Raw genomic sequence first — 12,822 nt, 5'->3', positions numbered from 1 at the left:
GGGTTTTATGCTTGAAACAGAGCATGGACACACCCAGAACCTCCTCCAAGATAGATGGTGAATAAGGCGTGTGAGGATGTAGCCTCCATGAGATAAAAACAAACAGTCATCTCATGATGACTCAAAGCAAGTCGGAACACGGTATTTTAAAATCTTCAGCTGGTCAATCTATGTGTGTTTTTGAAAAACAATCCAAAAGTTCGACTAACACGTCACAAATAATAATAATAATAATAATAATAATAATACGTTTTATTTGTAATGCACTTTACAATTAAGACAAACCTCAAAGTGCTACAGGTAAGATCATAGAAGTAAGTTAAAAACAACAGTTTAAAATACATATAAATAGTGCAACAATATTGTTGTGCACGGTTCAAATTCATGGAGCTTCTATGAATTTGACACGATCTGAAACATCATCTGCATTTATGTGTGTAGCCTATAGGCAACTTTAGAAAATCCAATCTGAAAGTGCACCGACAACCGCTAACGGCTGGTGTAATATCACTGACGGGGTGATACCATTCAACTTTACATTTCCTATTAATAGTGAGTAATAGGCTTCTACCTAATCATTTAAAATACATTTTAGAAAGGAATCGTATGGGCAGTGGAAAGAATAAGTCAATTTACTCAAATACTTACTACAATATTAACGTAGGATAGCCTACTTATTCTTTATTTAAGTAGGCCTATTTCTATTTTGTTACTTTAGCCTATACTTCTACTCCAGTACGGAAATATTGTACTTTTTAATTCCACTAGCTACATTTAAAGTGCAGTTTCAGATTATTCGAGTTTCAGAATAAAATATCAAAAGATAAAAAGGGAGGAAAGGTGGCATTCATACTGTACGTGGCAGATAAAGTATAAAAAGTAGGTCGAAATTAGCTCCATATTTCCAGCTACAGGTATTTTACTTGTAACCGAGACTTTTTGCACTGTGGTATTGGCTTTATACTAATAAGTAAAATATTTGGTAGTTACCCGTCAAGTCGAGACCGATGAGCTGTTGCTGGCACAAACTAATTAAATAAAACCACTGTAGAAGCAAATACACATCAATTATTAAAAACAATATAGTCAAAAACATCTGAATGCGAAGAAGTTTTCACATAGGAACATATGACAACTACAAACCTCGCCCCCCCCCATTATTTGCTTCTTATTGTTAATAATGGATGAAGGAGAAAACTTAGAGACATTAAAATAATTTATGCAGGTGACAATTCAAGATCGGCAGTTCAATTTAAAGATCGCTGTCCAAGGTGCTGATGCTGGGACCTCCAGGGATGTGGAAGCGGTCCGAGGTACCCGCCGTTTTAAAGGGCATGATTCAGGTTCTGCCGCGTGGGAAATTCAGCTATCCTTGTGCCGATGTTCTTCTCTGGGTAACTAACAGGCGTTTGTTTTTGTCTTGGTCACTAATGTGCGTATTTCAAGCTGTGGCTTGCTGCCAACAATTTGTGATCCGAGGCCTTTTGTATCAGGCTACTAACAAACTTACTCGCCCATAGTTAAATGGAAATTCGTTCTTCTCTTATCATTGTTGCAAATCCATCACTTGCCCGGCCCATGCACCGCGCCATCCAATCACATTATTTTAGAAGGGGAGCAAGGCAGAGAGTAAGGAGGGGAGCACGGTTGCTTTAAAAGCTGCGTTTGGTGCCGTAGAGCACAGAATCTTCTGCCTTCGCCGTGCTGCTCGACCTCCAGAGGGTTACCGCCTACGCCGCCCTGCTCGGCCGCCTGAGGGGCTCTACCTTCGCCGGCCAGTTCGGCCACTAGAAGGGTCCGTCTTCGCTGCTAGCCGCAGCACCCTGTTCCCCAGTGCCCTCAGTCCTCAGTCCCCGAGTGGTCCCGGTCCCGAACCCGATCCCTGTTCACTGGTGCCCGCCGTTTCCACGGTCCCATGGACATTTGTCCTTGGTCACTTGTCTTCCTGTCTGTTTGTTCCCCGCCTTTTCTGATTGTTCTGCCCAGCCCTAATGTGCTTCACCTGTTGTGTCAGCTGTCTCTTGTTAGGCCTCATTACCTGGTGCATTTAGTCCCTGTTTGTTCTATCTTTGTCTTGTTAGTCCTTATTAGCCTACCTGATGTATTTTACCTTGTTCTGTCTTTATCTTGTGTGCGATCATTTCGTTTCTGTTGCTGGTAAGATTACTATTCTGTTGGCTGCTGTCTCTGTGCTGTCGTGGATTCTGTTTTGTCGTGCCGTCCTGTTCGTGCTTGTTTTGGATCAGTTTTTTCGTGTGTACCATCCTGGCTACTTTCTTGATGACACGTATCTTATAAGACTGTTTTTCTTTAATAAATCACGTCCAAACTGCATTTGTGTCCAAGCATTGCTTTTCCTGACAAATACAGACCTACATGTTCTTACAGTGGATACATATCTCAAAAGCTAGCCCAAGTGGAAAAACATGAAGTCCTGAAGATTGCCACCATTGCCTAACTTATGATAAAAACCAATGAACAATGTTTTGATTATAACGCTGTTGCTGGTTTTGTGATGAAACGTAGCGCAGGTTGCCTAATATAAATTAATAGCTCACATTTAATACTCATGACTTGGCTTTTGGATCGTCACTTGACTAGATAAAAAAGTAAAACGTAAAGTATAGTAAATAGCCTATTGTACGAAAAACTATTAAACAGAAAAGGTTTTTGAAATGTAAAGATTTGTACAAAGACACTATTTTATTCACTACCTTTTGTTTTCTAAAAATCTGAAAAACATGAACACGTTCGGATTTGTTTGACAGCAAGCCTGCAAGAAGCCATTGTTTTCTTTATAATTACTCTGCCGATTGTTTTGTAAATTAATCAATCTTTTGGACTATAAATGCTTGAAACAATAGTCTGAGGTGACATCTTCTAATATCTTGTTTTGTAACACCAACAGATATTCAATTTACAATGATAGACAATAGAGAAAAAATAATTTCTGACATTGGAGAATCTGGAACCAATGACTGGAGTTTTGTCTAAATGTTAGGTGTAAAATTTGACTCGTTTGACTGCTCTGATTTTTGCTGTAGATGTGACTTTTGTTCTACTCTCATTTATGACAAGTCATTACAAACAAACCAGTGAACAACAGCTTTGCTTTTTGCATGAATGCATTTATTAATCATTATGCAACGTAAGCTCATGCTGCAGTCTCCTTCATCTTCTCCTGCTGTTTATCGGTATTTCTCAGACAGGGCCAGAGCCAAAGCAGCCAGGAACTTGTCCAGAGCAACATGAGCCTCAGGGGTGAAGTCGTTGGGGAACTTGCTGGACAGGACCACAAGGAGGCAGTGAGAGAGAATCTGAGAAAAGAACACAATCACACAGATGTTAGGTTACATGTATGGAGTTTTATCTACCCATCCACCCATCACTCGCTGAGTTTTGCTGTGACATGTTCTGCTCAGTATTCCAATGTTTCATAGACATATTTTAACAACAACAACAGGTTTAATTAAATGGAACAGCATCATCTACACTGTAAATTGGGGCATCATGTGCATGGTAATAACAGATGGACCTGTAGCAGGTCTGGAAACCTCTCACTCCCTAAGTTGGAGGAACATGTAATGTAAATAACATGCTATTATCTTGTGATGAGTTTAACTCTGCACCTTGAAGTTGGCAGGGTCCACACGCAGAGTGAAGGCATGCAGCTCACTGAGGGGCAGAAGACCTCCTTTCAGGTCGTCGATTTTGGACACAGCATCTGCAACTCCTTTCATCACAGTCACTCCGTGCTTCCTCGCAGAGGGAGAGGTGGGGCTCAGGTCCTTCCAGTGGGCGAAGTAAGTCTTAGTCTGCGGGTACACCGCCAGCATCCTGGGTAAACAGATGGGAGTGATATATAAATATATATAGCCTCAAAGGAATCAATGAATGTTGGAGCAGGTTACATCAGTCAGCTTTGTTCATATTTACCTAGCGACAGCATCGGTGCCGATCTCCTCCTCCTTTCCAGACACTTTAGCCCAGAAGGTTCTGACTGCGTCCTTGTCCTTAGCACTGAGCGTAGTCATCTTGTCGGTTGGTTGAGTGCTGCTGAATGCCACGATGAGGTCAAACCGAGAGGGGTTTTATGCTTGAAACAGAGCATGGACACACCCAGAACCTCCTCCAAGATAGATGGTGAACAAGGCGTGTTAGGGTGCAGCCTCCATGAGATAAAAACAAACAAACAGTCTTCTCATGATGACTCAAAGCGAGTCGGGACACGATATTTTCAAATCAGCATGTCAATCTATGTGTGTTTTTGAAAAACAATCCAAAAGTTCCACTAACACTTCATGAAACAGCCACTCCAGGCGAGGTGACCTGAATGGCTGCACTCCATCTTCTGACATAAGGCACTTATATTAGGAAGGAGAGCTCCACCAACAAAACGGGGTCCGTTTTTTAGAAAATACGTAACTTACGTTATGTTTAACGATGGTCCAGTTCCTTCTATAGCCGGTAATGTAAACTTCTTCAGCCTATATACACATATGTATACACATATATACATATATATACGCATATGTAAATACATATATATATATATATATATACACACATATACATACATACATATACATATAGTAAATGTATACATTAATTTTAATGCTTCACACTGAGGTACACAGCTTAAGTAAATATGCTCATGCCTAAATTAATTTGGCTTTCTTTAATCTACGATCAGATAAATGCTTTAGGATAAAGTGACACATTAATATTTTATAAGGATGAGTTTAAGCTTTTATAGAGAGCTGTGTAGTGTATAATGTTATTTCCCAGAAGGATCAGGCAGATTTGACTTTATTAGACTACAACTTCAACTAAGACAATATGTAAAGACTATCACTCAAACAGCCTGCTGTTTTGCACCGTCCTGAGTTCCTGCTCAGCTCAGTACTCAACATTCTGCACTGAAATTTAAGGATCGCTGTACAAGGTGCCGATGCTGGGACCTCCAGGGATATGGGAGCTGTTCAATACACTCGCTGTTGCTATTCGATTACTGTAACAATTTCCTTTGTCAATAAGATAATCAAGGCGGAGCAGATACGCCCTTCTCTTATCATTGTTGCAAATCATCAACACACTACTTGGCCAGCCCATCGCTTGCCTATGGGAGGGGAGAAAGGATGCTTTAAAAGTTGCAGCTGGTGTCGTTGATCTGCAGACCTGCACAGGAAACTCTAGAGCCAGCAAAATGGTTCAATGGACAGACTTCGAGCGCGCCACCATCGCGGACGTCTTCTCCAAGATGCAGTATGAGGTGGTGGGCCCTGCAGCTCTTGCCAGGTGAGTCTTCGCAGTCTTGCATTAACAATGGTGTGCTTGAGACATTTTTGCGGAACTTTTGGCGATAATTATGGATGAGCTACATGTAATCTTTTCTTTCATTGTGCACAATGCGTTTCAGACCATCACACATGTTCATTTTCTTGGCACACAGATTACATCCTCTCCTAATCCAACCCTGTAACATGTACGTGTTCCTTTAGGTGTCTGATCGTCTATCCCTGGACTCAGAGGTATTTCGGCAACTTTGGAAACCTCTACAACGCTGCTGCGATCACGGGAAATCCGATGGTTACAAAACACGGAACAACTATCCTGCACGGTCTGGACCGGGCTGTGAAGAACATGGACGACATCAAGGCAACCTATGCCGAGCTGAGCGTGCTGCACTCCGAGAAACTGCACGTGGATCCCGACAATTTCAAAGTAAAGTTCTGGAACTAATGCAACTTTTGTTATTCACATTCAACGATTATTCAAAAACGCCCCACCTTTCATGTTGCTGATGTTTCCTGATACTTGCTGTGTTGCAGCTCCTGTCCGACTGCCTGACCATTGTGGTTGCAGCTCAGCTGGGTAAGGATTTCACTGGTGAAGTTCAGGCAGCTTTCCAGAAGTTCCTGGCTGTGGTGGTGTCCGCCCTGGGAAGGCAGTACCACTAGACAGCTGCAACAGAAGACACGCACATGCTGATCATTTGTTTAAAAGTTATTTGTTATGTCTCAAAAGCAAATAAAATAATAAGCAAATCCACCAAGTTGTTTGTCTGTAACTATACCCAAAATAAATGTAAACATGAGAAATAATAATAAAAAAATATCGAGACTGACCTTTAGACACTTGAAGAACAGTAGTTCTGATAAAATGTGCTGAGAGTGGCTTTATCTCAAAAGAGAGAGCCCAAATGAGAAATATGAAGTCCTGAAGATGAACCACCATTACCTAACCTAGTAATAAAACAATGTTTTGATTATAACGCTGTTGCTGCTATTATTGTTATAATTAGTCATTAGTCTAGATGAAACGTAGTGCGAGTTGCCTATGTATAATCAATAGCTCCCATTTAATGCTCATGACTTGGCTTTTGGTTTGTCACTTGACTGGATCCAAAATAAACAAGTAAAATGCAAAGAAAAAAGACGAAAGTGTCAGTTTTATCTAAAGTCACAGCTTTTCTCTTGCAGGTAGTTTATTTCTTGTGGTCTTCTGCTGCATCAACAACGCAGCAGAAGTTGAATGGTATCACCCCGTCAGTGATATTACACCAACAACGTCAACAGTTCAATATTTCATTTTTTAAATTTGACAACACTTAAAGTCCAACGCACCTGCACTGAAGAATTGTTTGCATGTGCAATTTTTAATAACAATGCAAATAGGCTAATACTACAACTAATAATAATAATAATAATAATTAATTATAACAATAATAATAATAATAAACACTAACTTCTTCTTGGCTGACAGTTATCATAGCCTAATTATTAACTGGGTCTTATTAATTTTTAAACAATTTAGTTAGTTTTTTCTTCTCTCCCTGTTTGTATTCTAAAAAACTGAAGAAAAAAAAATAAAAATGTCCCTATAAGTTTAACAGTACGAGTGCAAAAAGGCATTGTTTTCTTTATAATCCCTCTGCTGATTGTTTTGTAAATTAATCAATCTTTTGGACTATAAATGCCTGAAACAATAGTCTGAGGTGACATCTTCAAATTTCTTGTTTTGTTACACCAACAGATATTCAATTCATGAAAATATAAAACAGAGAAAGGAAATAATTTCTGACATTGGAGAATCTGGAACCAATGACTGGAGTTTTGTCTAAATGTTAGGTGTAAAATTTGACTCGTTTGACTGCTCTGATTTTTGCTGTAGATGTGACTTTTGTTCTACTCTCATTTATGACAAGTCATCACAAACAAACCAATAAACAACTGCTTTGCTTTTTGCATGAATGCATTTATTAATCATTTTGCAACGTAAGCTCATGCTGCAGTCTCCTTCATCTTCTCCTGCTGTTTATCGGTATTTCTCAGACAGGGCCAGAGCCAAAGCAGCCAGGAACTTGTCCAGAGCAACATGTGCCTCAGGGGTGAAGTCGTTGGGGAACTTGCTGGACAGGACCACAAGGAGGCAGTGAGAGAGAATCTGAGAAAAGAACACAATCACACAGATGTTAGGTTACATATATGGAGTTTTAGCTCCCCTGGGTGCATGGTAATAACAGATGGACCTGTAGCAGGTCTGGAAACCTCTCACATCCTAAGTTGGAGGAACACTTCTTATAATCTTCAGGCTATTGTCTTGTGATCAGTTTAACTCTGCACCTTGAAGTTGGCAGGGTCCACACGCAGAGTGAAGGCATGCAGCTCACTGAGGGGCAGAAGACCTCCTTTCAGGTCGTCGATTTTGGACACAGCATCTGCAACTCCTTTCATCACAGTCACTCCGTGCTTCCTCGCAGAGGGAGAGGTGGGGCTCAGGTCCTTCCAGTGGGCGAAGTAAGTCTTAGTCTGCGGGTACACCGCCAGCATCCTGGGTAAACAGATGGGAGTGATATATAAATATATATAGCCTCAAAGGAATCAATGAATGTTGGAGCAGGTTACATCAGTCAGCTTTGTTCATATTTACCTAGCGACAGCATCGGTGCCGATCTCCTCCTCGTTTCCAGACACTTTAGCCCAGAAGGTTCTGACTGCGTCCTTGTCCTTAGCACTCAGCGTAGTCATCTTGTCTTTCCTTGACTATTGTTGACTGGTCCGCCTAACCGCGGGGGTTTTATGCTTGAAACAGAGCATGGACACACCCAGAACCTCCTCCAAGATAGATGGTGAATAAGGCGTGTGAGGATGTAGCCTCCATGAGATAAAAACAAACAGTCATCTCATGATGACTCAAAGCAAGTCGGAACACGGTATTTTAAAATCTTCAGCTGGTCAATCTATGTGTGTTTTTGAAAAACAATCCAAAAGTTCGACTAACACGTCACAAATAATAATAATAATAATAATAATAATAATACGTTTTATTTGTAATGCACTTTACAATTAAGACAAACCTCAAAGTGCTACAGGTAAGATCATAGAAGTAAGTTAAAAACAACAGTTTAAAATACATATAAATAGTGCAACAATATTGTTGTGCACGGTTCAAATTCATTTGTTCTGCTAAAAAGAAATGTTTTTAGTAATTTTTTAGAGGTCTCAATAGTTTGTGGTGCCCTCAGAGGGTCAGGGAGGGCATTCCAAGTCCGAGGAGCGGTAGATGGAGCAGTGTGTCTCTGTATTGGCCGGAGTAGACTGAAATCCACTCCACGTTTTCCATCCCGGTCAGTGCGTGGTGCGGTCTGCAATGAACAAGCCACTCCAGGGGAGGTGACCTGAATGGCTGCACTCCATCTTCTGACATAAGGCACTTAAATTAGGAAGGAGAGCTCCACCAACAAAACGGGGTCCGTTTTTTAGAATACACACAACTTACGTTGCTATGTTAAACGATGGTCCAGTCCCTTCTATAGCCAGTAATATAAACCTATTCATTACTTGCTCTCGTGCATGAAATTGAAAAGTTGAAAATATAATTCTAAAGTATTGAATAGTTGCATTACTAAGTATAGAAGACAGTCAGCCTATAATATATATATATAATATATAATTATATATTATATATATATATATATATTATTATATAATATAATTTATAATACAAACTCATTACATATATGACTATATAATACGTATGAAAATATATATATTTATTATAAGTATGTGTGTGATATATATAATATATGATCTATATATTATATATATCTAGATATATATGTAAATGAAACAGTATAATTATTTTTAATGCTTCACACTGAGGTACACAGCTTATGTAAATATGCTCACAGCCTAATTAATTTGGCTTTCTTAATCTACGACCAGATAAATGTTTTAAGATACAGTGACAAATTAATATTTTCTAAGGATGAGTTTAAGCTTTATAGAGAGCTTGTAGTGTATAATGTCATTTCCAGAAGGATCAGGCAGATTGACTTATTAGACTACAAGTTCAACTAAGAAATATGTAAAGGGGCTACACTCAAACAGCCTGCGTTTTGCACCGTCCTGAGTTCCTGCTCAGTCAGTACTCAACATTCTGCACTGAAATTTAAGGATCGCTGTACAAGGTGCCGATGCGGGACATCCAGGGATATGGGAGCTGTTCAATACACTCGCTGTTGCTATTCGATTACTGTAACAATTTCCTTTGTCAATAAGATAATCAAGGCGGAGCAGATACGCCCTTCTCTTATCATTGTTGCAAATCATCAACACACTACTTGGCCAGCCCATCACTTGCCTATGGGAGGGGAGAAAGGATGCTTTAAAAGTTGCAGCTGGTGTCGTTGATCTGCAGACCTGCACAGGAAACTCTAGACCCAGCAAAATGGTTCAATGGACAGACTTCGAGCGCGCCACCATCGCGGACCTCTTCTCCAAGATGCAGTTTGAGGTGGTGGGCCCTGCAGCTCTTGCCAGGTGAGTCTTCGCAGTCTTGCATTAACAATGGTGTGCTTGAGACATTTTTGCGAAACTTTTGACGATAATTATGGATGAGCTACATGTAATCTTTTCTTACACTGTGCACAATGCGTTTCAGACCATCACACATGTTCATTTTCTTGGCACACAGATTACATCCTCTCCTAGTCCAACCCTGTAACATGTACGTGTTCCTTTAGGTGTCTGATCGTCTATCCCTGGACTCAGAGATATTTCGGCAACTTTGGAAACCTCTACAACGCTGCTGCGATCACGGGAAATCCGATGGTTACAAAACACGGAACACTATCATGCACGGTCTGGACCGTGCTGTAAGAACTTGGACGACATCAAGGCAACCTATGCCGACCTGAGCGTGCTGCACTCCGAGAACCTGAAAGTGGACCCTGACATTCAAAGTAAAGTTCTGGAACTAATGCAATTTTGTTATTCACATTCAACGATTATTAAAAATGCCCAACCTTTCATGTTGCTGATGTTTCCTGATACTGCTGTGTTGCAGCTCCTGTCCGACTGCCTGACCATTGTGGTTGCAGCTCAGCTGGGTAAGGATTTCACTGGTGAAGTTCAGGCAGCTTTCCAGAAGTTCCTGGCTGTGGTGGTGTCCGCCCTGGGAAGGCAGTACCACTAGACAGCTGCAACAGAAGACACGCACATGCTGATCATTTGTTTAAAAGTTATTTGTTATGTCTCAAAAGCAAATAAAATATTAAGCAAATCCACCAAGTTGTTTGTCTGTAACTATACCCAAAATAAATGTAAACATGAGAAATAATAATAAAAAAATATCGAGACTGACCTTTAGACACTTGAAGAACAGTAGTTCTGATAAAATGTGCTGAGAGTGGCTTTATCTCAAAAGAGAGAGCCCAAATGAGAAATATGAAGTCCTGAAGATGAACCACCATTACCTAACCTAGTAATAAAACAATGTTTTGATTATAACGCTGTTGCTGCTATTATTGTTATAATTAGTCAATAGTCTAGATGAAACGTAGCGCGAGTTGCCTATGTATAATCAATAGCTCCCATTTAATGCTCATGACTTGGCTTTTGGTTTGTCACTTGACTGGATCCAAAATAAACAAGTAAAATGCAAAGAAAAAAGACGAAAGTGTCAGTTTTATCTAAAGTCACAGCTTTTCTCTTGCAGGTAGTTCATTTCTTGTGGTCTTCTGCTGCATCAACAACGTCATTAATTTATTGACAACATGTTATATTTCATTTAAAAAATTTAACAACACTTAAAGTCCAACGCACCTGCACTGAAGAATTTTTTGGATGTGCAATTTTTAACAAAAATGCAAATAGGCTAATACTACAACTAATAATAATAATAATAATAATAATAATAAGAACAATAACAATAATAGGCAAGGCAAGGCAGCTTTATTTGCATAGCACATTTCAGTAACAGGGCAATTCAAAGTGCTTTACACAAAATCAGTTAAAACACAGTTAAAAAATAAAAACAGATAAAACACGTGAATAAAAATAAGAATTTAAGACACATAAAACACAAGAAAAAAAGTTACAGTGCAGCATAAGAAATTAACAGTAATTTAAGAAAGGCAACATCAAAAGAAGGTTTTCAGCCTTGATTTAAAAGAACAGAGTAGCAGCGGATCTGCAGGTTTCTGGAGTTTATTCCAGATATGAGGAGCATAAAACTGAATACGGCTTCACCTGTTTAGTTCTGACTCTGGGGCAGAAGCAGACCTGTCCCAGATGACCTGAAGGTCTGGGGGTTCATAGTGTTGTACAATCAGAAATGTATTTTGGCCCTAAACCATTGAGTGATTTATAAACTAGCAAAAGTACTTTGAAATCAATTCTTTGAGGCCCAGGAAGCCGTGTAGACTTCAGAACTGGAGATGTGATCCAGTCTCTTGTTCTTAGTGAGGACTCGAGCAGCAGCGTTCTGAATCATGCAGCTTGTCTGATTGATTTTTAGGGAGACCTGTAAAGACACCACTACAGTGGTCAAGTCTACTGAAGATGAAAGCATGGACAAGTTTTTCCAAATCCTGTTGACACATGAGTCCTTTAACCCTTGATATATTCTTAAGGTATAAAAGGCTGACTTTGTAATTGTCTTAATGTGGCGGTTTAAAATTCAGGTCTTGTCATGACTACACCCAATTTCTGGCTGTCTGTTGTTTTTAACATTGTTGTTTGAAGCTGAGCGCAGAATTTTAATCGTTCCTCTTTTGCTCCAAAAACAACCCCCTTAGTTTTTCCTTCATTTAATTTCAGAAGTTCTGGCACATCCAGCCGTTAATTTGTTCGATGCACTTAGTCGTTTTTTTATTGGACTATAGTCCCCTGGCGATAAGGTTATGTAAATTTGTGTGTCGTCCGCAAACTATGGTAATTATTTTGTTGTTTTCCATAATCTGAGCCAGTGGAAGCATGTAGATGTTTACAGAAGAGGCCCCAGTATGGAGCCTTGGGAACTCTGCACGTCATATATGTATGTTCAGATGTATATTACTTATTGACACAAGTAATCCCTATTCTGAATTAGGATTTAAACCAGTTTAGTACTGAGCCGAAAGGCCAACCCAGTTTTCAATCGTTCAGTAATATGTCATGGTCGACCGTGTCAATGCAGCACTGAGATCAAGTAATACTAAGACTGAAATTTTGCCACTATCTGTGTTAAGTGGATGTCATTAAAACTTGACAAGAGCCTCTCAGTGCTGTGGTTTGGTCAGAAACCGACTGAATATCAAACTGTTGTTTAGTGACAAGAATGGGTGAGTTTTTGAAACTGTTTTTTCATTGATTTTACTAAAAAAGAAGTTTTTTTATATTGGCCTACAGCTGCTCATTAGTGATATGTCTAGACGGTTCTTTTTTAAGAGAGTCTTGATTACTGCAGTTTTCAGGGCCTGTGGAAAGATTCCTGAAAGAAGAGACGTGTTCAATAGAAGATCAGAAGCCAAACAATTCAAGACATTTTTGAAAACAC

General features: G+C 39.7%; 4 protein-coding genes across 4 annotated transcripts; 2 read left to right on the top strand and 2 right to left on the bottom strand.

The window, feature by feature from the left end:
- Positions 1–3,105: 3,105 nt before the first annotated feature.
- On the bottom strand, positions 3,106–4,065 carry LOC116702929 (hemoglobin embryonic subunit alpha). The gene is made up of 3 exons (XM_032537478.1): positions 3,937–4,065; positions 3,630–3,837; positions 3,106–3,317 (listed from the first exon to the last, which is right to left on the bottom strand). The coding sequence occupies exons 1-3, from the start codon at positions 4,032–4,034 to the stop codon at positions 3,189–3,191; spliced, it is 435 nt and encodes a 144-aa protein (XP_032393369.1). The 5' UTR covers positions 4,035–4,065; the 3' UTR covers positions 3,106–3,188.
- Positions 4,066–5,099: 1,034 nt separating this feature from the next.
- Positions 5,100–6,051, top strand: LOC116702926 (hemoglobin subunit beta-2). Its single transcript, XM_032537475.1, has 3 exons — positions 5,100–5,298; positions 5,502–5,724; positions 5,832–6,051. Exons 1-3 carry the CDS (start codon positions 5,207–5,209, stop codon positions 5,958–5,960), a joined length of 444 nt encoding a protein of 147 aa, XP_032393366.1. The 5' UTR covers positions 5,100–5,206; the 3' UTR covers positions 5,961–6,051.
- A 1,185-nt stretch (positions 6,052–7,236) lies between these two features.
- Positions 7,237–8,045, bottom strand: LOC116702930 (hemoglobin embryonic subunit alpha). Its single transcript, XM_032537479.1, has 3 exons — positions 7,933–8,045; positions 7,626–7,833; positions 7,237–7,446 (listed from the first exon to the last, which is right to left on the bottom strand). The coding sequence occupies exons 1-3, from the start codon at positions 8,028–8,030 to the stop codon at positions 7,318–7,320; spliced, it is 435 nt and encodes a 144-aa protein (XP_032393370.1). The 5' UTR covers positions 8,031–8,045; the 3' UTR covers positions 7,237–7,317.
- Positions 8,046–9,714: 1,669 nt separating this feature from the next.
- On the top strand, positions 9,715–10,514 carry LOC116702936 (hemoglobin subunit beta-2-like). The gene is given in 5 exon segments (XM_032537482.1): positions 9,715–9,824; positions 10,028–10,128; positions 10,131–10,157; positions 10,160–10,251; positions 10,351–10,514. Coding segments are annotated over 5 exon segments (441 nt in total). The 5' UTR covers positions 9,715–9,732; the 3' UTR covers positions 10,480–10,514.
- The last annotated feature ends 2,308 nt before the right edge of the window (positions 10,515–12,822 follow it).

Source organism: Etheostoma spectabile, chromosome 15 (assembly GCF_008692095.1).
Source record: "Etheostoma spectabile isolate EspeVRDwgs_2016 chromosome 15, UIUC_Espe_1.0, whole genome shotgun sequence".
Lineage (NCBI taxonomy): Eukaryota > Metazoa > Chordata > Actinopteri > Perciformes > Percidae > Etheostoma > Etheostoma spectabile.
The sequence above is the reverse complement of the archived record's forward strand: the minus strand, read 5'-3'. Positions and strand labels throughout refer to the sequence as shown.

Bases quoted from the DNA above. Each gene is read 5' to 3' on its own strand.
- LOC116702929 (XM_032537478.1), bottom strand. From the start codon at position 4,034: ATGACTACGCTCAGTGCTAAGGACAAGGACGCAGTCAGAACCTTCTGG. The intron at 3,838-3,936 runs GTAAATATGAAC...CTGTTTACCCAG, and splicing joins GGCACCGATGCTGTCGCTAG to GATGCTGGCGGTGTACCCGC. The intron at 3,318-3,629 runs GTGCAGAGTTAA...TTCTTTTCTCAG, and splicing joins TGGACCCTGCCAACTTCAAG to ATTCTCTCTCACTGCCTCCT.
- LOC116702930 (XM_032537479.1), bottom strand. From the start codon at position 8,030: ATGACTACGCTGAGTGCTAAGGACAAGGACGCAGTCAGAACCTTCTGG. The intron at 7,834-7,932 runs GTAAATATGAAC...CTGTTTACCCAG, and splicing joins GGCACCGATGCTGTCGCTAG to GATGCTGGCGGTGTACCCGC. The intron at 7,447-7,625 runs GTGCAGAGTTAA...TTCTTTTCTCAG, and splicing joins TGGACCCTGCCAACTTCAAG to ATTCTCTCTCACTGCCTCCT.
- LOC116702926 (XM_032537475.1), top strand. From the start codon at position 5,207: ATGGTTCAATGGACAGACTTCGAGCGCGCCACCATCGCGGACGTCTTC. The intron at 5,299-5,501 runs GTGAGTCTTCGC...GTGTTCCTTTAG, and splicing joins GGCCCTGCAGCTCTTGCCAG to GTGTCTGATCGTCTATCCCT. The intron at 5,725-5,831 runs GTAAAGTTCTGG...GCTGTGTTGCAG, and splicing joins TGGATCCCGACAATTTCAAA to CTCCTGTCCGACTGCCTGAC.